This window comes from Gadus chalcogrammus, chromosome 13 (genome assembly GCF_026213295.1).
Source record: "Gadus chalcogrammus isolate NIFS_2021 chromosome 13, NIFS_Gcha_1.0, whole genome shotgun sequence".
Lineage (NCBI taxonomy): Eukaryota > Metazoa > Chordata > Actinopteri > Gadiformes > Gadidae > Gadus > Gadus chalcogrammus.
In genome coordinates, this window is record NC_079424.1 from 15,918,964 (window position 1) to 15,940,873 (window position 21,910).

Below are 21,910 nucleotides of genomic sequence, written 5' to 3' on the forward strand. Positions count from 1 at the left end.
GATCACATGTGTGCCGGCAAGCAACCGCAACTGTAACCTTTCCCACTGTCCCATCTCTCACAACGGCTGCTCCAGTCTCAGCAATAACTACAAGCGAGCCAACAGTGAGTACCTAGCATCATAAGCTGCTGAACACCCACATGGTTCACTGTGGTCGTCGTAGGATGCCCCAGCTTCGGACTCCTCCATTGTTAACTATTTACACCCAACATGTCGGCCTCCTTGAACCAGAAGCCTGACCCCTCCGATCTGGAACTCGTCACTACGCTAAATCACCACATATTTTACTTCAATGCTGTATACAATGTTTCACCCGCAATGTTAATTGTCTTCACTATGTGTGTGTCATTAGTTCAGCATGAACGCATCTATCACCTATGTTGTAGCGCTCGTGTCGCTAGCGACATAGCGCTGTACGTAGCGGTGGCGGCGTCTTCTCAACAACGTCTCCGTCTCGTTGCAGCCAACACGACGCCGTGCGACCCGGTGATCGAGGAGCACTTCCGCCGCAGCCTGGGCAAGAACTACAAGGAGCCGGAGCCGGCCGCCGCCAACTCGGTGTCCATCACGGGCTCGGTGGACGACCACTTCGCCAAGGCCCTGGGGGACACCTGGCTACAGATCAAGAACAAGGGCAGCCCCTCCTCCAGCAACAGCAGCCCAAACTCCTCCCCCAACAGCCACATGGTCAACCACAACCACTCCCCCTCGGTGGTCTCTTGAGAAGCCCCCCCCTGCCGTCGTCGCCACACCCCCGCCCCCAACCAACCCCCGGTCCGTTTGGTCTGTCTCCAGGAGAGATTCGCTGGCCTGATGATCTACCAGACCCAAACCCCCCCCTCGAACCGTTTTCTGTTTTGTTTCTCTCTCTGCACCTGTAGAGGATCACCTGAGAATATGTTTTGTCTGAGCGTTTTCCGTTTTATTTCCTTTTCTTTTTTTCTTTTACGTTGTGTAACTGCCGATGCTAATGCTAGACGCGGTTCAGTAACCCCACATTTGAGGGGATTTGGGTTTTGACTTTCTTTTTGGGGGGGTTTTGACTTTTCTAATCAACATTTTGGTTTTCTCCCTGTGAACATTCACCCCCCCCCCCCCCATGACAAGTTTGGAGCCGCGAGCTGATGTTTATACCGTGTACATAACGAGGGGAAGGGAGATGTGTGATGTAATTTTGACTTTGTTTGTTTAACTGTTGTTGTTTTTTTCCTCGTTAGTTTTGAGTACTGCCTTTTTCTTTTCTTTTGCATTACGAGTCTCTTGATATATTTGGGAAAGAAAGAATAATGAAACACCTGGTGATGTCGGAGAGAAGGATCACAAACCACCTGATTGTGCTACCAAAGAAACCTCAGATGCAGATCTTAAAAAGCCCCTCCCTCCAAAAGTAGACTCCCTATGTTTGTCTGTGTGTGTTAAGCTAAGCGATGTCGAACCATCCCACACACAATAGTTACAATAGCGGTAGTTTAGAACAAAAAAGCAGAACAACACTCCATCACGTCCTGTATCCATTGGACCAGCTCTCGCTGCATTGTTCAGGAATGGACTTCTCAGAATGTCCTCCAGCAAGCCCGTATAAAATCCCACCAATTGATGGTGGATTATATTAAGGAGAATTAGGAAGTGCACTACAACCGATTTGTACACTTTTATACACTACAAAATTGTGGCACTTCATTTTATAGGGACCATGTGGACCAATTGGAGCACGGCCCTTGAGAACGATTACCCAGGAGGCTGTTCCTTCAGAACACTCCTCAATAGGGGTCCTGCCTCCTGCGTGGATGTGGTCACTAGATTAAGGTTAACCCCCCCCCCCTCTGCTATACACTGTGGTTTTTGGCCAACTTGTACACAAGGCTTGAATGATGAAAGGTATACTAGTAGTACATTTGCTGATGCATGTTTTTTGGATTTCTTTCTTCTAATAGCTGGTATCTATTTTACTCCTTTCTTATTTTGTAGGCGTTTCAATCTTACAAACTACTCGCTTTCTAATTCAGACGCACATTGTTATTTCACTTATCGGTAACAGTCGTAGACACTATACAATCACTGCTGGGTCAGTTGTACTCAATTTTATTATTATTATTATTATTATTATTATTGTTATTATTGTTATTATATTATTTTGTATAAATGTTTGTTTTCCTCTTGGTAATATCAGTATGATAACACACAGCTATAGTCGGAAAGCCTCTGGACAGGCTCTTGTTGGGGGCTGTGTTCCACTCCCCCTTCTCCACCCTTGGATGTAGCGCTCATGTCGCTAACAATGTAGCATCGTTCGCCTGGGTGTTTGGGGGGGAACGCAGCCTTCGTCCTGGATTGTTAAGGCGTGGATCTGTCAGTGGCGCAAGAGGCTACAACCTTCTGCACCGTGGAGCTGGGACAACAAGCTGGGGCCAACTAGTCACTGGCACCTCAAAGAAAACCTTACAGTGGGACTTTACATCAGCTGTTGTCTGCAATCGTTTGGGGCACGTTTTTTTAATTAAATTAGAAAGAAAATACTGTAGCAGTACAGGCTAGCTGGCTAGTAAAAGTCATGTGTCTGAAATCCAATCAAGTAGATGGCGATGGGTTCATTGTAACAATGAGGCGTTTCTTCCCTCCCTTGGGGTTAACTTAATGGAATCATTTCAACAGTGTTTTCCAATAGTAGTGATGTCACTACTTTCCACAAACTGCCCCAGTGACTGGTTGTGCCCATGCTTGCAGTGTCCAGATCTATTTTGTACTTTTCAGTGTTTTGTTTTTCTCCTAACATTGTGTTGGCGCTGCGGGCAAGCAACACTGCCGGTGCCTGAGATGTAACCGTACTCGCATGTCATACAGAGCCTGTATCAAGGTGGCACACATTCCTTCTATAGTGAGCGTTAGCAACCCAGCTATTAACTGGCCAGGAACCACCGTCCCACGGATGAATTGGACTTCTACACTCAACATACGTTGTTTTACCAAAGCAAAACAAATACTTTTTGTTAGTACTTTAAGTAAGGCAATGATTGGGATTTAGCTTGGAAGGGGAATGAGCACTCTGGAGTCAAGCTTTTGCATACAAAAGAACTGTGAGGGACATCCCCCAGCAACAAAACATATGACGATTTATAAGAAACTCAATGCATGGCTCCTCCAAGTCTTCCAGATTCGACGGACTGAGATGTATCAAGGGAAAGGAATTGGGTGTTTGGTGTTTTTTTATTATTATTCTTTCTCTTATCATTTCACTACCACCATATATCGTAGAAGACTCTTTGTTTTTTTTGTCGGCACACACCTCCCTACAAACTGTAGGAAAATCACTTAAAAAATACTTTTTTATAGTAGGTAACTTTAAGACCATCATTACGCTGTGCGTAACGAATGTACAGAGAAAAAAAATTGTAGGTATTTTTTTGAGGAACAATTAATTTGTCAATGATATGTAGCTATTTAATTTTTTGTTTTTTTTCCTGTCCTTTTACGGTAATCATACAATTTCTTTTTTTGTGAAAAAGTTGATCTTTTTTTTTAGTTAGTCTTTCTTGTTAGGAACAAAGGTTAAATTGCAGGAGCACGGTGGATGTATGGGGTGCGTCACTGACAATAGCTATTTCCCTCATCTCTGTTCTCCTTGTGAGACGTAAACAATCAGACTTCAAGCCTCCGACTGCTGATCTTCTGGATCAGGAAGAGTGGTCGAGGTGGTCATCTGCCCTATCACTTATCTTTCAGGAATGGACTAGCTACTAGTAATTGGGACAAATACTAAAGCTGGTGGTTCTTCCACCTGAAGTCATTAAGACACACACATCATCTGATCCTCGGAGTTGTTTTAGGAGCCTGTGGTTCAATTCATTTGTACAAACAGTAGATGATTTAAAATCCATGTTTTCCATGTTCCATCATTTTTTTGTACATGGGAATAGAATGGACTTGGTTGCAGTAGCATTCAAAACTGTAAAAACGTTGTAAAAAATAAATCAAAACAACATAAATCTGTGGCTCCGAGTCTCCTACTGAAAAAGGTTTTGGCAGGCCACCTTTTTTGTACGTAAAGTAGCCTTGATAAACAATAAAGTGCTCTTAAACCACTGTCTGACTACGCGTGTGTTTGCATTCATACTTACCCTGTGACATTTAGAGGTTAGGTGTTTTAATGGAAGAAAGGCGAGCCCTAGCAGGCTATGAACTTATGTATTCATTGCACATCACACACTAGCTCTTTAAAAAACGTAACACACAAAATGCAGTTTAAAAATGTTAAATATGTACAGGAAGGACGAGAGTGTGAATGACAGTTTTTATTGAACAACTTTGTTATTTTCTGGCAGTATATACATTATAGTACCGCACAGACATGTCACACAGAAGATGAAGTGAACAAAAATAAACATGGCATATTTGCACACACCATCACACACACTTAAAGACTTTAACCTCCCCCCCTGACACCCCAGTAGAGCCCTTCAATACACAAACTGACACAATGGTCAGTTTGCAAGAGTAGTATAATGTTAAAATAAAAAGGTTGAATGGGCATCTGTGCTTTGAAAATAAGTTTGTATACTTTTGTAAAAACTGTAATCCAGATAGATTTATAATTAGCGAAGCGATGACAAGTAATACGTTTCCACGCTGGCTGTTGCAAGGATTAAAATACACCATTTAATAGAAAGGGCATTTAATCCACGTTTTTACGGCTGCAAGTGGCGACAGAAGGAGTTAACTGCGTGTTAACTGCGTGAACACCTTCTCCCCTTGAACACAATCCATCAAAACGTCCCCTGAGGGCATCGCTTCCCATAAGCCCAAATGCATTTACCATCACATGGTCCTCAGCATCACGACCGGGACAGAAGTACTGGCTTTATAGCTGATAATATTATGGGTCATACTGAGGCATGCTGAGACAAAGCCTGTTCTTCTATGTTAACATTTGCTAATTTGTACGTGTGAGGCTGTTTTTCTTTTTTTAAATTTTTAGGTGCTTTAAATGTGGTTTGCTTTAAAAAAAAGTTTCTTCTCATCTCATGTTTTGTGGTGATCTTATCCTCTTTTTTTTTTTCTTTGACTATCCATCTACTTTGTGTCTTTTTTTCCTTTGCCCCAGGGATGAACTGGGTGGAACACACTGGGGGTCTACATCAATAAGGGACTTTGCTTTCCCTCAAAAGTAACAACCGACCTGCTTGACGTCAGCCATTTGTTTCCCCCCGTCGTTAAATAGCAAATATCCTCTTTAAGATCATTTTCCAAACCAATGAATTCAGGGCATCCATATTAGAAGTGAGATTTGGTGGTATATATATATATATATCCTTATATATATATATATCTTTATATATATTTAGATAGATACAAAAACAAGTATAAACATGAAAGTATCCCGTCTTGTTTCCAGGCAACACCCTGACGTGAAAGGTCCTTTGTCTTCCTGGAAGATGGTTCTTTGAGCAGCTTCGCCTTTCAGATGCTCTCGTCGTCGCTCATATCCCAGATCTAAAAAATAAGAGGCCCAGACAGGTGTTCAGACACCACATTTATATAAAAATCCTGCATGAAAACAAATTACAGTGTGTATGTAGTGCTAACACACATAGCAAGCTAAGAGCATCAGGCCTGCTCAAAATAACGGTTGGAAGTGTTGAAACATCAGATGTATTTTACAACCTTCACACAACAGCCGCTAACATTGGCCAAGCGACCTCCAGGCATCACTGCATCCTCGGGGAGAGTTAAAAGGGGAGGAAGGAACACGATGGACCACGGCTTATCCAGCCAATCTGATATATAAGCTGATGGCTTATGGACAGGCTGCACAACACTGGGTTGCCATCCATTACACGAGGTGTGAGGCCCTTTGGTTAGCTCCAGACGTAGTTCACCCAGAGGTGACGTTATAATGGAGCGGACATACAGAACCTGACACACACACGATACACAACACACACTGTACAGTCAGACTTGCAACTGCACCACCCAGACACACACACACACACACAAACGCATAGTCAGACCAGCGCGGGTGCACACACACACACACACACACACACACACACAGACAGTAGGGTGCTCCTCTGCAGAAGTGTGTGAGCAAACAACAGAGTCATTCTCTGGACCACACATTGGTAACATTCCCCTTGATGCAAGACGCAATTCACATACCTCTGAGCCCCACACACACACACACACACACACACACACACACACACACACACACACACACACACACACACACACACACACACACACACACACACACACACACACACACACACACACACACACACACACACACACACACACACACACACACACACCATTTTGACGAAGACGTGTCACATTCCGTGACTGTGTGACTTTACTAGTGATATGTGAATTGCACTACAAAGGATGAGAGCGTTGCAATTTATACGAGTCCTTCACAAAACTGCATACGCAGAACACACAAAAATAAATAAACACACGAACTGCATGTGCGTTATTCCTCCAACAAACGGATAGTGTTGGATCGATGTGGCGATGGGTGTAACCCGACTCTCTGCTAATGCAGAGCACTCGGAGAGCCCGGCGCGGGGAGCGGCCGATGCACCAGCGTACGGCCCGGGGCTGGCGGGAGAGCGTGCCAGGAGTGAAAGGGGCGACAGGGAGCTAAACTAAGAGTTGCACAATAACTCATTGCCAACGTGACCTACTTATCACAAAGGGAACAATTACGGCAACCGCCACGTAAAGAGAATCGCCGGACCTTCTGCCACTCCCTCCGCCTTTTCTGTTTCTTTTTGGGCATTTTCTTTTTGCCCACGCCATGGCAACACTTCACCGGGAGCAGGAGAACGACGGAGCGCCCGACACGCCTAGCAAACCAAGAATATCCGAGTTGACTAGAAGAACATCAAACCAGAAGCGGAGCATCTCTGTTCAAATGACCTGCAGGTGTTGGTAGTTAGTGGCGTGTGACGCCCGCAAAAAACCCCCCCTCACCCTCTCCCCCAGCTTGACAGTGTGTGTGTGTGTGTGTGTGTGTGTGTGTGTGTGTGTGTGTGTGTGTGTGTGTGTGTGTGTGTGTGTAAAGACCCATAGTGTCGGTGGGCTTGTTAGTTACCGTCCGTCGCCAGGAAGTCTTTTATAGTCGCGGTTCAGAGAGTGACACGTTTTGCCTCAGCACCAACCAGCCCTGAACTAAAACAATAGGAGCTGCAAGGGTTTCTTTGCCCCGGGGCTGTGGAGGGAGGGCGAGGGACAGGTGCTGGTATTGGAGCTGGACGAGGACAGCTCGCCGTGGTTCCAGCGCTGCCGGCCAGCCAGCTTCAGAGGGGGACAGCGGGGCCAAGGGCCTTTGAAATGGACCAACACTGGAGCCCTGCTCTGGAAGGCCGCCATCGTCCCGCTGATGCTCTCTGTGTGTGTGTGTGTGTGTGTGTGTGTGTGTGTGTGTGTGTGTGTGTGTGTGTGTGTGTGTGTGTGTGTGTGTGTGTGTGTGTGTGTGTGTGTGTGTGTGTGTGTGTGTACAAAATGAAACCCTTTGTTCAAAATGAAAAGAGGGAGGCAGAGCGAGAGAGAGAGGCTCTGAAATAAGGCAATCAGGAAGGCCAGGATGGGGGGGGGGGGCTGTATGGGGGGGGTGCACACACCTTACGTAACCCGGCTCACTCCGACTTAACCACGGCCAACAGCTTTACTACTCTCATTCAGAGGGGGCTGAATAGCTGGGATGCTTGTGTCCCCGTAGCTCCCTGTTGCAGCAACACGGGAGCGGATTCCTGGAAGAGGAGACGCAGTGAGGCGGTCCGGAGCGGCCCGGACCGCCTCCACCCCGCCGCCTCCACCCCGCCTCCACCACCCCGCCTCCACCCCGCCGCCCCACCCCGCCCTCCACAGCGCGCTCCACAGCAGGCAGGGGTGCACATGAAACCGTTCGAATCAGGGGGAAATTAAAAAAATCAACGGGAAAAGGAAAAAAGAACATCCAACACGCTTCGGTCACACACGGCCACGCCAACGCCTCAATGCGATTGGCTGCTGGGACGTATATCGACGGTGCCGCCCGACCGTGCCCATGTACTCTTTGAAGCTCCTTATCAATCCACAACCTCGAATCAGAGCCAATGTTAATCCGCATGGAATCACAGCGAGTGTGTGTGTGTGTGTGTGTGTGTGTGTGTGTGTGTGTGTGTGTGTGTGTGTGTGTGTGTGTGTGTGTGTGTGTGTGTGTGTGTGTGTGTGTGTGTCAGTAGGTCTCAGCCCGTCATGGCTGTGGCGTGCTGCTGGCTGGCGCTGGGACCTGATCAGATCTGATGGCTTCTGGGAGGTAGCTCCACGCCAGGAACTCCGACTGCCAACTTTCTGCTAGTGCTGATTATTTGAATATGTTCAATGTTTTTTTTTTTCCTCCTCACACAAATCATTGACCGAGTTTTCAACCACCAACCGTCTCGGCGGTCGCTGCTTATCTCTTGTTCGACAGACGATGTATGGACAGCCAAATGAAACGACTCGTTTTTTTTTCTAATTCATAACATATTTGCAAGAGTGCTATAATTAGGTTTTATTGGTCTTTATAGATGCGTGTGTGTGTGTGCGTGTGTGCTTGCGTGCGTGCGGAAGTATGTCCATGCTCGCGTATTTCAAGTTGCCCCGGACAACGTACCTTTGGGAGACAACAACAGTGCACATGTCTGATTGAGAGGGAGGATGTCAGTCGGGGCACGAGCCACAGAGCAGCACATCCTCCATGTAGCCAAAGATAAACGCTTAACTCCTGAATGAACCCAGGGTAGCAACGTGAGTGGGAGGCCGGCCGGCAGGGGCGGTGGACTCTGCCTCTTCGATATCTCTGGAGACTCTTGGCCTTGGTGTACCCTTTCAGATGTGGATGGTTGTGAAAGTGAACCTGCACATTTCAGACCCAGCGTGTTTGTTTCAGCAGGACGGGATTCTTGAATACGCCGCGTCGTTTCAACTCAATCCGATTCAACACAGGACTGGGGTTCCTTTGGGGTAAGGGTGTCGTGGCTACGGGTGGGCCGGGTGGGCCGGGTGGGCTCGTCCTACCCTCTGGAGCATCCCCTCTCGACGGTGTTAACAACACGCCCTCGGCCCATTAACGGGACGAGGATCACAAGGCCGCTGTGCTCTTAAAGCCCACATCTGCTTTACATATCAGCACCAGAACCGACAGCGGCGCCGCAACAGAGCGGGCCTTTCATCAGGGGGGGGGGCGTGCCACACGATCCCCGCTGCACCATTAGCAGACCACACAGATGGACCGGCTTCACTGGGGGGGGGGGGGGGGCTACAAACAATCACTGTGCTATTCCGTCAGCTCCAAAAACAAATGTTTGTGTAACTGTGGGTTATTCCCTGGGTTGCCTTTGTATTCCGGTGGGCTATAAACATTCACGGCGAGCTGGTTGTTCCTTTAATGGCCCCACATTAAACGCCCCACATCACAGCCATCCCTCACTGGCCAATAGGAGGTCTGTAATAGGAGTCTTGTGGTATTCTGTACACATGTTGGCCGATGGATGATTGGTGGGTCTGGTGAGCCACAGGGCGGCCCAGGTGTCCGTCCCCCCCCCCCCCCCCCCCCCAGACCGGGGGCTGACTCCGTCACCCTGCCGTAAAAAAATTATGCGAGCGTGCCTAGCAGCACCCATAGAGATGTGTCAGAGCAGGGGTCCCACCCCGCCTGTAGGGATGACGAGTTTGGGGTCTTTTACAGCCGGTAGTTGGACATCAGGGGATGGATGACCCTGATGGGTGATGTGTTCACCTTATCTGTCTAGGACGATGGGCAGGGGGGTTCATGGGCGCTTCAAAAGGCTTCTCTGAAGGGGGTTGCCTGGGGCCGAGTGTTTGATGAGCCGGGCTAATCATGGAGCCATCAACCCCGTAAAGGAGGCCCTCCAGGGGTTCAGCACGGAGGCAGGGTGGGCTACACTTTCATGACCCCCGCCACCATCTCTGAAGCCATGAGCGACAGTGTAGGACGGATCTGTGTGTGTGTGTGTTTGCGTATTTGGCTGTGTGTGTGTGTGTGTGTGTGTGTGTGTGTGTGTGTGTGTGTGTGTGTGTGTGTGTGTGTGTGTGTGTGTGTGTGTGTGTGTGTGTGTGTGTGTGTGTGTGTGTGTGTGTGTGTGTGTGTGTGTGTGTCAGTTTAATTGATTGGTACGTACAAAACCAAAATACTGAAAATAAGCCAGGTACTAGGGAGCTTAATCCTAGCGTACCATCAGCCACACCCTGCCTCTACTAAAGACATCCAGTCTCCTCATAGAAACTGAAAAGAGGGACACCCAGCTCCAGCTGCTCCTTGGCCTCATGCCTCCTCATCCAAAGAACCATCTCATTTTCCCCTCCCTATTGTTTCCCCTCTGGTGGCTTACCGCCTCCATCATGGAAAACAAAACACACCGCACCAGGCCACCTAAGCAGCAAATTAGCAAAACAATGAAAAACGAGACACACATGCACTAGTGCAGGCATATATTGGCTTCTATGCTGATTCTTTTCCTAAACAACTTAACATCAGAAACATTATAGGGACATTTATAGTCTAGAACACACACACACACACACACACACACACACACACACACACACACACACACACACACACACACACACACACACACACACACACACACACACACACACACACACACACACACACACACACACAAACACACACACACACACGGGTGTACCCCAGGTTAATAGGAGCTCCTGTAGGTGTATCAATAATGCAGGCTGCGTGTAGAGTTTCTTGGAGTCAGTTGTTCATATAAAAGGCTACTCAGCTGTGAAATAGCCAACAATCTGAAGACACAAGGTCAACAACGGGAGGGCTGAGTGTACTTTCCATTCAAAGGTGCTGGAGGTAAGAGCAATAATTTGAGTGTAATTTGTTATAAATGCCATCTATCCATCTATCAGCTACGGCCTCAATATGAGCCAAAATATACTGAGCTCACAATCATGGTTTTTCTTTCCTTCGGAAAAAGGTAACTTAATGGCTTCATTTCAACAGCACTTATCCATCTTATCTTACAACCCCATGCAAAGTTAATATGATAAAAGAACATCTGGTTCTCATTTGTACATAATATTGAGGTTTTAAAATGAAAACAAAGCCAAGTCCAGGGCTCAGGTGAACTTGTAATTTGCTGAAGGGACAGCATGGGGCTCAAACCACCAGCTCCTACATGTCCCCCACCCCAAGTGGTAGAAGACCTCCTGATCCACAATGGAATGTGCCCTGGTATGCTACAGCATCATCACACACACACACACACACACACACACACACACACACACACACACACACACACACACACACACACACACACACACACACACACACACACACACACACACACACACACACACACACACACACACCTGCCTTTTTCCCATGATTGAGTAGCGTCTCTCAGTAGAAGCCGTGAAGAGAGAAGATGATGAGAAGCAGTGACCTGTCTTCTCATCCCATGGGAGTTGGATTAGGTTGTTCTAAATGCTGGTGTGATGGCAGGGCACCGGGCCCGAGATAAAGAGGAGCCAAGTGAGACAGGAATATGGACAAGACGGAATGCAGGAAGAAATTGTAAGGTTGGTAAAAACTTAGGACCGATTTTCAGTCCCACATCTAGGCCTAGAGGCTTACGAGTCTCTCTGCAGCTACATTCACACGTTGGGATTGGATGTTCACCCCGACCCATGAGAATAGCAGGTCACTCCTCTGATCCAAGAACACTAGAATATCTAAGTTTTGAGTTCAGAGCTTTGATTGTTCTTGTCATCAGCTGTGCCTCCAGTGCACATAAATATAGGAGTCATGAAGTCGTAATATATTCATAAGGAGAATATGAAACAGACTACACAAAGGGAAAGTAGGCAATATAATATACACAAATGATCAAATCTAAGATCAGAATATCTACAATCTTATTTCCATACTGAAGAATCTTACAGGTAAATCATCCAAGATAAGAATTTATTCTTATTTACATACTGAGGTGTTTACTAGTAAATCCTCCATAAGGAAGGGGAAGATGTAGCCAGGATGTTATTCACTTCTTCAGGATCAGTGGGCGTAGCATAACACCACAACACCATTAACACCAAAACACAATAACACCATACCAAACGTCATTCAGAGTCTGCCCATCGCAGCTTCCCTCTCAAGGGAGTGCAGACACTATTCAAAGTACTGCTTGAAGGAAAGTTGGGGCCTCTTTTCACCATTTGTGTTCACCGAGAAAAGAAAGTCTGCTGTAGTTGAAGTGCCAGTCGTTATTTTTAGATTTGGACTTAAGACAAGGTTTAAAAGGCCCATTTTCATCTCAGGGTGACTTTAAGGGTAAGTGATTGTAACGCACGCACGCGCACGCACGCACGCACGCACGCACGCACGCACGCACGCACACCAGGCTGAGATGTTGGCTGAGGTCACAGCCCGCGTCCCCTGTGCTTTCTGAGCCGTGATTGGTCTTAATGCTTGTCTTGATCTCCCCCAGGAGGACACAGTGTTCTCCACAGTGGCGTCATCGTTCCCGGCTCCACATCTCAGAGGGGAACGCCAGGGCTTTAACAACCTCGGAATAGACGCGCGTGCGTGCATAAAGGTGTGTTTGTGTGGGTGGAGGTGGAGGTGGCGCACACTTAACTGCTGGAGCGACATAATTGTATATGTAGCTATGCTGGTGGTAGTGTAGTATAAAACAAATCAGTAAAAATACAGCCAAAAGGTATCAATACATACCCTGACTGAAGCCGGTCCAAAAGCATCATCATGCTGTGCAGTGGGAGAAGGTACAATGGTAACATTGACTTAAGTAAGAGCCAATACCCACTTGTCAACTACAATCAATAAAGAGACACACTAAGCTACCCAAGGGCTTATAGAAACAAAGCAGAACATGAATTGACACGCATACACACATAATCCTCAACATGGTTTTGCTTGGTATAAGGTTTGTCCTAGTCTCACACACACACACACACACACACACACACACACACACACACACACACACACACACACACACACACACACACACACACACACACACACACACACACACACACACACACACACACACACACACACACACACACACACACACACGAGAGAAAGAGAGAGACGTCAGAAACAGCAGAAAAGAGGAGGACATCAAAATAAGTGTATGTGTGTGAACTACTCTGGGAACAGAGTAAGCGTTTATGTCCTGGCTGAGATCTTGTCCCTGGTTTGTGTTTTCATAAACTCCTCAGTCTCAGGGTAATCAAACAAGTCGCTCCAGATAACAACAACAAAAAAAAAAACACACTACTTAGGGAAGAGAAAACACAGAAGAATTGATTGTTGTCTTGCCCCCCCCCCCCCCCCAACACACACACACACACACACACACACACACACACACACACACACACACACACACACACACACACACACACACACACACACACACACACACACACACACACACACACACACACACACACACACACACTCTTTCCTCAGGTGTGTCAGGGTGGCTATGGAAACTCCATCTCTCTTACAATCTCTCTCTGACAAACTCTAGTTCTGTCCTACAGAGCACGGATGGATGGGTGGGTGAGTCTGTGCTCCCTCCTCATGAGTCTACTGTGATGTCTTAATAGTCGGCGGGATAATGCACAACTGCACGCAAAAGCTTAATTAAAAACAAGTCACTTCTGTACGATAGCCATTCCCGTCCACTCGTTCCAAAATGTCCCTGAACTCTGCTCTGCTCCACCTCCCCCCTCCAGTCCACTCGCTCCGTCTCTAGCAGAGCGCTGAAAAACAGCTAGAAAAACACATTTGGTGGTCTCTCGGCTGGGTGTGGCGGCCCACAGGGCAGCAGCTGGTTCCTGTTCATTCTCTTGGGAAAAGGGGACCTCTCTCTCTTTCTCTGTCTGTCCGTATGTCACACGACACACCTCTCCCTGCTCCCATGGCAAACTGCTGTCCAATCAACTTTAGTCCAAACCTAAATGCACTAGTAACTTTGCTCCAACTTTCAAAGTGACTTCAGTCTTGTTTTCAACTAGCTAACTTTAGTCTCACTGTTTCACTTTAGCCTAAGTGTCCAGCTGCCTAACTTTATAGACCACGTGTCCAACCAGCGAACTTTAGTCTACCTTTCAAGCTTGCTTACTAACTTTATCTAAAGCCTATCACACATAGTATATAGAGTTGCAACCGAAACAGAACATTATTAAATGTTGACATCCATAATACAGCCCTGCTTTATGATTTGCATTATTTTGTTGGGTCATGCTACAAATATGAACCCACATTTGCCCTCTGTGTGCGTTGGCTTGAGCCAACACTCATACGTAAACTGGGTTAATGCCGTACAACAAACTCGCAGCTCGTTCACTTTGTCTTCCTCTCAAGTCAACTCGTGTGGCTTATCCACTCCATCCTCAGACCATCAAACAATCAAAACCCAGCCAGCAGAAATCCCCCGTTCTATCATATCCTCTATTGCTTATTTTTCCACCTTTCCTCTCGCTCTCCCCCGCTCTCTCCCTCTCTCTCTCTGCCGCTCCCTCTGGGTCACATTTCCGTTCCTGACACATTTCCTGTAGGTTATCGGCTCAGGCCTGATTCACACACTTCACTGGTGGCTGCTTTCTCACCCTTGTTAAAGGACAACCGAGGTGTGCTGGCATAAGACCAATGATGCAAACGACTGTGCCAGTAAAGGATATGTTGTAGCACGGTAGCTATCCAATTATTTATTATTGTAGAATAAACAAACCACAAACCCCCCCCAACCCTCACGATAACCACTGAGCACAAAATAAATGTCATCCACATGATGATGATGGTGTGTGTGTGTGTGTGTGTGTGTGTGTGTGTGTGTGTGTGTGTGTGTGTGTGTGTGTGTGTGTGTGTGTGTGTGTGTGTGTGTGTGTGTGTGTGTGTGTGTGTGTGTGTGTGTTGCCAGTAGAGTCCTGCCCCATGTTTAATTACAACTGTGAGTCAAAGCCAAGCAACGTGTGGTCACAGGGAGCAATCAGACCCCGTGGAACCTCACTGGCATACACAGACACACCCACACACACACACACCCACACCCACACCCACACCCACACACACACACACACACACACACACCTCCATGCTAAAGACTTGACATTCAATAATATTTAACACTATTAGATTGCTGATATGCGTTTTATTTCTTACATCAAGGACATTATGTGGCACTTGGACAATTATGTGTAAATCATTGTCCAATGAGGATACAAATAAACTGAAATAAATAAACTCACACTGAGCTATTGAGATTAGGAGGGGATATGGGTCAATATATTGGGAATATTGAACATTAACTGAATGAATCACAACAAAATAATTGTGTGTTCCATGTGAAGCGAACCACATATATGAAATGTCTCTGGAACAAATCATTCACATCTCACAAGAGGCAGTAATAACAATAAGTGTGTGTTCTGTGTCATCGACCCAAGGCAAGCTCGTCACCAGTTAGAGACACACCTTCGAGCGGGAAGCCCAGTAATCAAACAGAGTCAATCCAGCACACGTACATGGAAAAGGGCAATTGGGAACACATGCTGTAACAGGCCGTGTCACCAAAAGGAAGTATGGCATTTACACCTGATCCCTGACCTAAAAGTGGCAGTACATGAACAAGTGTAAACGGACTGAGAGGATAAAATTACCTCATCTCGCTTTAAAATTAAGGTGTCAGCTTCCCCTTTTTCAGAGCTTCTGAAAAATACTTGGTTGTCCCCAGATTACAAACGTTTGTGTTGCGTGTTTGTGTGCAAAATCTGGACTTCAGGCCTGATATAATCACACGTTATCACTCTACACCATATGCTGGGCAGGACAGATACTAGCTTTAAGATGCCAGAGCTCCGAGGCAGATGACCTGTTATTAAGCCTGCCAAAACCTTATGATGCCAGACGCAAACAGCAGGACCCTGCAGAAGGGGGGGGGGGGGGGGGGGGCAGGGGGGGGGGGGTTACGTTTGTTCTAAAAGCGCAGTAGTAGCCCAGATTCAGAAATACCTGCTGCTGGCAGAGGTTCCTGCATTTACGACTAGACTGTAGTCTGGGCAGTGGCAACCCGATCACCTGTCTTCCGTCCATCCGTCTGTCTGTATTCAAGCTGGCCAGCTGCCTTGAGGGTGGGGGGGGGGGGGGGGGTTACAGAGGCCAGCGCCCCGGACTGGCAGGCGCCAGCAGACGGAGGCCATCTATAGAACCGTGCATGCCTAGAGGTTTCCCCATGTTGTGAGGCAAGAGAGTTTGCTTTAAGGGGCTTTATTTAGGAGTGCTTGATCATTCTGTACTGGAGGACGACCCTAGCCGATGGTACCCCTGCATGTATTACTTATAGTACCACACCTGCCAGACCGCAGGAGAGGGGAGGCGAAGGCACTTGACAGGGCATGTTGATGTCTCATGGCTCGGCTATGAACACGCGTTTGCCTCCTCTATTTACGGTGGGACGTCTCCGTGTCATCGGAAAATAATGTTGAAAAACATCTTTGATGCTGAGGGAATTAAGCGAACGTGTTTAGGAGGTTGTAAAGTACGGTTTATGGCTTACATGAGGGAAATGGCAGCCAGAAATGGTTTGGCTTTTGGAGACTTTATATCAGATGTCACACACACACACACACACACACACACACACACACACACACACACACACACACACACACACACACACACACACACACACACACACACACACACACACACACACACACACACACACACACACACCTCTCGTGGGCAGTATTTTAAACATAGTTGCATGGCACAGGCAGGCCAGCTATGGAATATCATGTTGCATTGTTTCTAAACAGCCTTGGTTGCTATGGTGCTGCACATTGTTGGGTTGCAAAAAAAAGGTAAAAATAAAAAAGCCCGGGCTGCATCTTATTTATTTTATAGCTCAAAGGGTTGAATTTCCTTATTCAGATCTTAGGTCTAATTTAATTTATATCTATAGCATATATAGATATATTGGCTGTCACCGATAACACAAGAGCTAAATAGCTTCCAGCAGACGACCAACTGAATGCATTGGTTAATAGTGTGCCTTTAATAAACACACTGTTCCCATTTATACTGCTATTTATAATAGTTGCTTCTGTATCGTCACTGAAATATAGCATGCTCTTTTCCCCGTATTTAAAGGTTTGGGTTGAAATGTTTGCCTGGTGACTGTGGTTTATCTTTGTTCTGCTATATAGGGTTGCAATGTAAAAATGTATGGTAATTCGACCCAAACCAAAAAAGAACAACATTTTGGCTCCACAGCATATGCTTCAACTCGTGTCCGTATTTACACCATCACCCAAACCCAACAAGATAAGGGATTGACCTTCAAACATGAAAGGAGCTGAGGCTGCCCAAGTCGGCCTCGGACATCCCAGAATACCCAGGATTTAGAAACCAAGCTATGTATAGTAAATGTGTGCGTGGGCAAGCGAGGGACGGAAGGACAGAACGCCAGAGATGCTAACTATGTTAGGAAAGATGGGAGGTGTGATCGGTTCTGTGCATAGCTGGCGTGCATCACTTCAGGTTGAGCACTAAGATATAATTAGCCGAGCTATACCGAAGCAGGCATAGCAAGCATACATTCAAAGAATACATGCATAGGACTAGCAATGCACACACACACACACACACACACACACACACACACACACACACACACACACACACACACACACACACACACACACACACACACACACACACACACACACACACACACACACACACACACACACACACACACACAGGTGTGCATTGGCTGCTAATGAAAAAGCAAGCCCAATATTGTTTTTCCCAGCGGACGCCCGACCCATCTGGTAATAATTGCAGCATGTAGCAACCGTAGCTGTGTTTGGATACAGCTCTGAGCTCCTCTGACATACATGAAGCCAAGACACAAAATTGTGTATTATTAACACACACACGTGCACTGCATACACACACACATATCACATTTTTGAAATGTAATAATTAAGTAAGAAGTCATGTGTGTGTCATTGTGTGCGTGGTGTGTGTGTGTCATTGTATGCGTGTGTGTGTGTTTGTGTCATTGTATGCGCGTGTGTATCATTGTATGTGTGCATTTGTGTTTCATTGTAAGTGTGTGTGTCATTGTAAGTGTGTGTGTCATTGTATGTGTGTGTGTCATTTTATGTGTGTGTCCTCGTATGTGTGAGTGCAAGTGTGTTTCATTGCATGTGTGAGTGAGTGAGAGACAGTGTGCGCATGCATGTGTGCGGCAGTGTGCATGCAATGTGTGCGTCAGTGTGCATGCAATGTGTGCGTCAGTGTGCATGCATTTGTGCGGCAGTGTGCGCCTGCTGTCACTGCGGCAGTGCTTGCATGGGCCAGGCTGAGCCGGAGAGGAGTGGAGGCCGGCTGGTTGGGCCAGAGCCGAGCCCCGGAGACGTGAGAGTGAGTCATAGAATGGTTGATAAACACCCCATGATGTCATCCCCTATGTTATCTCACAGCTCAACACACAACTCAGGGGAGAAATGTGTGTGTGCGTGTTTGCTTTGAGTGGGCGTTTGCTTAGAAAAAAGGCCTTAGGTAATCCAACAAATGCTTTAAAAAGTAAACTCTGGCTTATAAATACCATCACCACAAAGGCAGTAATGGCAATCCTTTGCTTGCTTATCATTTGTGGCCCTAAGAACCAACCAAACAGACACACACAAACAAACCTAAAACAACACATACTAATATTATGTGTGATGACGTAATCCCCCATGGCCGTCATACTTGTACTAGACCGCCCGGTTTGAGCTGGTTCACTGGTTTTGTCAGTGGCCTGTGTCTTATTGGATGGGCTGATCTGACCCCTAGTATTGCCTGCCTCTGTGGTTCTCCGGCTGGCTGCAAATTCAAACATGCAGGCAGGGAGGTAGAGCACCAGAGAGCCACAGCATCCTGTGCAGACACTAATTTCCTTCCAGGCCCCAACCATGTCTTTGTGTGTATGTGTGCGTCTGTCCGTCCACATTGTGAGCTTGAGTGTGTGTCCGTCAGTGTTGGCGTGCTTGTGTGAGATGAAAATGTTAAAATTGTTTTTTTTGCCCCTACCATCTCCAGCTCGACTCCTCCAAATTGTCTGGCTGGCACACACACACACACATTTCAGAGAGGTTAATCCAAGTTCAAAGACTACACCGTTATCTATACATTACCCATTTCGACTAGGAATTAAGTTATTCCTTTATATTCTTTCTGTCATCGCCTGTTCTCTTTCCAGTAATTAGAGAGATGGAAAATTGTACTACAATATCCATGTATCAAAGTGTTAAGCTAATTTAAACACCCAATATTGAGAAAAAAAAGGCAGCCCTCAACATCACAAAGCTGGTTCTGAACAAGGTTTACAAGAGAAGAACATGCACTTGCATAGAGTATAGACAGTGTATTTAAAAAAAAAGGATTTCAAGTTGATTGCTCATGTCAAAAAGCAGTAAAACACCATGATTAGTCACTGCACATCATGCGAGTTTAAAACCTCCTGGCAGCTATGACGTAATGCACTTTCATTTATTTGCTACCACAGACATTAAATCAAATCTAATCAAAGACAAAGAAAACACATCAAGTAGCTAAACATTGTATGCATTTATTTATGGAGCCTATTCTCAGATACATGTGGTAAAGTTTCTGGCCCCGTTAACCCACGCCTGCCATCCGAGTTTCCCCTAAGTCACTACAAGCTGACCTCACAAAGAAGCCATTCATACGGACGGCTCCACACACACACACACACACCACACAGAGAGAGAGAGAGAGAGAGAGAGAGAGAGAGAGAGAGAGAGAGAGGGGAGAGAGAGAAGAGAGAGAGAGAGAGAGAGAGAGAGAGAGAGAGAGAGAGAGAGAGAGAGAGAGAGAGAGAGAGAGAGAGAGAGAGAGAGAGGAGAGAGAGAGAGAGAGAGAGAGAGAGAGAGAGAGGAGAGAGAGAGAGAGAGAGAGAGAGAGAGAGAGAGAGAGAGAGAGAGAGAGAGAGATGAGAGAGAGAGAGAGGAGAGAGGAGAGAGAGAGAGAGAGAGGAGAGAGAGAGAGAGAGAGAGAGAGAGAGAGAGAGAGAGAGAGAGAGAGAGAGAGAGAGAGAGAGAGAGAGAGAGAGAGAGAGAGAGAGAGAGAGAGAGAGAGAGAGAGAGAGAGAGAGAGAGAGAGAGAGAGAGAGAGAGAGAGAGAGAGAGAGAGAGAGAGAGAGAGAGAGAGAGAGAGAGAGGAGAGAGAGAGAGAGAGAGAGAGAGAGAGAGAGAGAGAGAGAGAGAGAGAGAGAGAGAGAGAGAGAGAGAGAGAGAGAGAGAGAGAGAGAGAGAGAGAGAGAGAGAGGTTAGTCTAAACTTTTACCAAACGTGAACTCAACCAAAGCCCCATCACAGCCACATAAAAACTACTTCTCCGGTTTCATGCTGGCTCAAAATAGGCCCAAAGTACATATTACAGCAATGGAGTGATGTAGATTATAGTTCGACACGGTTACTTGAATATTTTAAATATCATCCCTGAAGTCATAGTAGTGCTACACGCATGCAAAATCCTGTGCACATGCACTACACAATACATTGAGGACAGGATTCTGGGCTGAGGAAAGAAATAAGCGCATGTAAAAACGTTGTTTGACTGATTCTGATGACATAGGGAGGTATCAGCAAAACGCATGACATGAAATATTGCCCATAGCAAGATAGGGCCGGTGGAGCAGCAGGAGTACTCAATGTTCTTCCATGGTCTTAAGTCAAAGGTGTAAAACAAACTCACAAATCTTGTCGCTGGATTGCCTCGAGGCAGTGCGAACACCGTGTTCACTTCTTCTCTATTAAATAAAACTAATTGGCTGACCTTTTCAACCTCTCCTTTTATTTTTTTAAACACAAGTCAACTTGATCTTCATATTTGTACAGCATGAGACCATCCAGTCCAAAAGCACACATACACTTGAGTTCTATTTCAAGTGGGTCCCCGCAGATATAAGTAATAACATGTTTTCCTAATGAAGACTAGATCTTTTCCCCGATCCTGGAAGCAGAAGAAGGGAAAGAAAGAGTGCTCTTTAAAAGAGAGGGCCCTCCCACACGCTGAAACCTACAGGCAGACTAGCAAGGCCCTGATACCTACAGGCAGACCAGCCAGGCCCTGATACCTACAGGCAGACTAGCAAGGCCCTGATACCTACAGGCAGACCAGCCAGGCCCTGATACCTACAGGCAGACTAGCCAGGCCCTGATACCTACAGGCAGACTAGCCTGGCCCTTCGACTTAATGGAGGGTTAGCCTAGCAAAGAGGCCTATATATATATATTGCAGAAATAGACAGACAGAGAGAGAGAGAAAAAGAGAAAGAGGGACAACAAAGAGATACAATATTTCTCCCTTTTCATTCCTTCTCTCCCTCACCTCTTTCTGTATGACTCTCTCCTTGTCAGTCTGTGTGTTATGAGGAGGAGTTGAAGGAAGAGAGTATGTGGGGTTTTCCCACAGCTCAACGGGACCAGACAAGACCCGACCAACAACCAGCCCCCAGCCCCACACATCTCCCCTCCCACACACATCTCCCCTCCCACACACATCTCCCCTCCCACACATCTCCCCTCCCACACACATCTCCCCTCCCACACATCTCCCCTCCCACACACATCTCCCCTCCCACACAGGCACCCGCCCCATCTGACAAAAACACAAAACAAAACACATACACACATACACACAAACACACACATACACACACCCACCCACACACACACACGTAACCACAAGAAATGCTTGTCTCCCTCTCGTCCGAAGGGAGTCTTGAGGGAAACCACCACCCTCACTCACTCCCACAGCAATGGCTCAGGATGTTTGCAA

General features: G+C 46.6%; 2 protein-coding genes across 4 annotated transcripts in view; one reads left to right on the forward strand and one right to left on the reverse strand.

Moving 5' to 3' along the window:
• The window catches only part of vgll4b (vestigial-like family member 4b), a 27,942-nt gene extending 26,202 nt beyond the window's left edge, over positions 1-1,740 (forward strand). For both annotated transcript variants that reach the window (XM_056606590.1, XM_056606588.1), the window contains 2 exons: positions 1-104; positions 464-1,740. The exon at positions 1-104 is cut by the window's left edge and continues 14 nt beyond it. In XM_056606590.1, coding sequence (XP_056462565.1) covers positions 1-104; positions 464-723 — 364 coding nt within the window. In that variant the 3' untranslated portion in view covers positions 724-1,740. The remainder of the gene's footprint in view (positions 105-463) is intronic.
• A 2,211-nt stretch (positions 1,741-3,951) lies between these two features.
• The window catches only part of atg7 (ATG7 autophagy related 7 homolog (S. cerevisiae)), a 46,285-nt gene continuing 28,326 nt past the window's right edge, over positions 3,952-21,910 (reverse strand). For both annotated transcript variants that reach the window (XM_056606583.1, XM_056606584.1), the window contains exon 19: positions 3,952-5,487. In XM_056606583.1, coding sequence (XP_056462558.1) covers positions 5,455-5,487 — 33 coding nt within the window. In that variant the 3' untranslated portion in view covers positions 3,952-5,454. The remainder of the gene's footprint in view (positions 5,488-21,910) is intronic.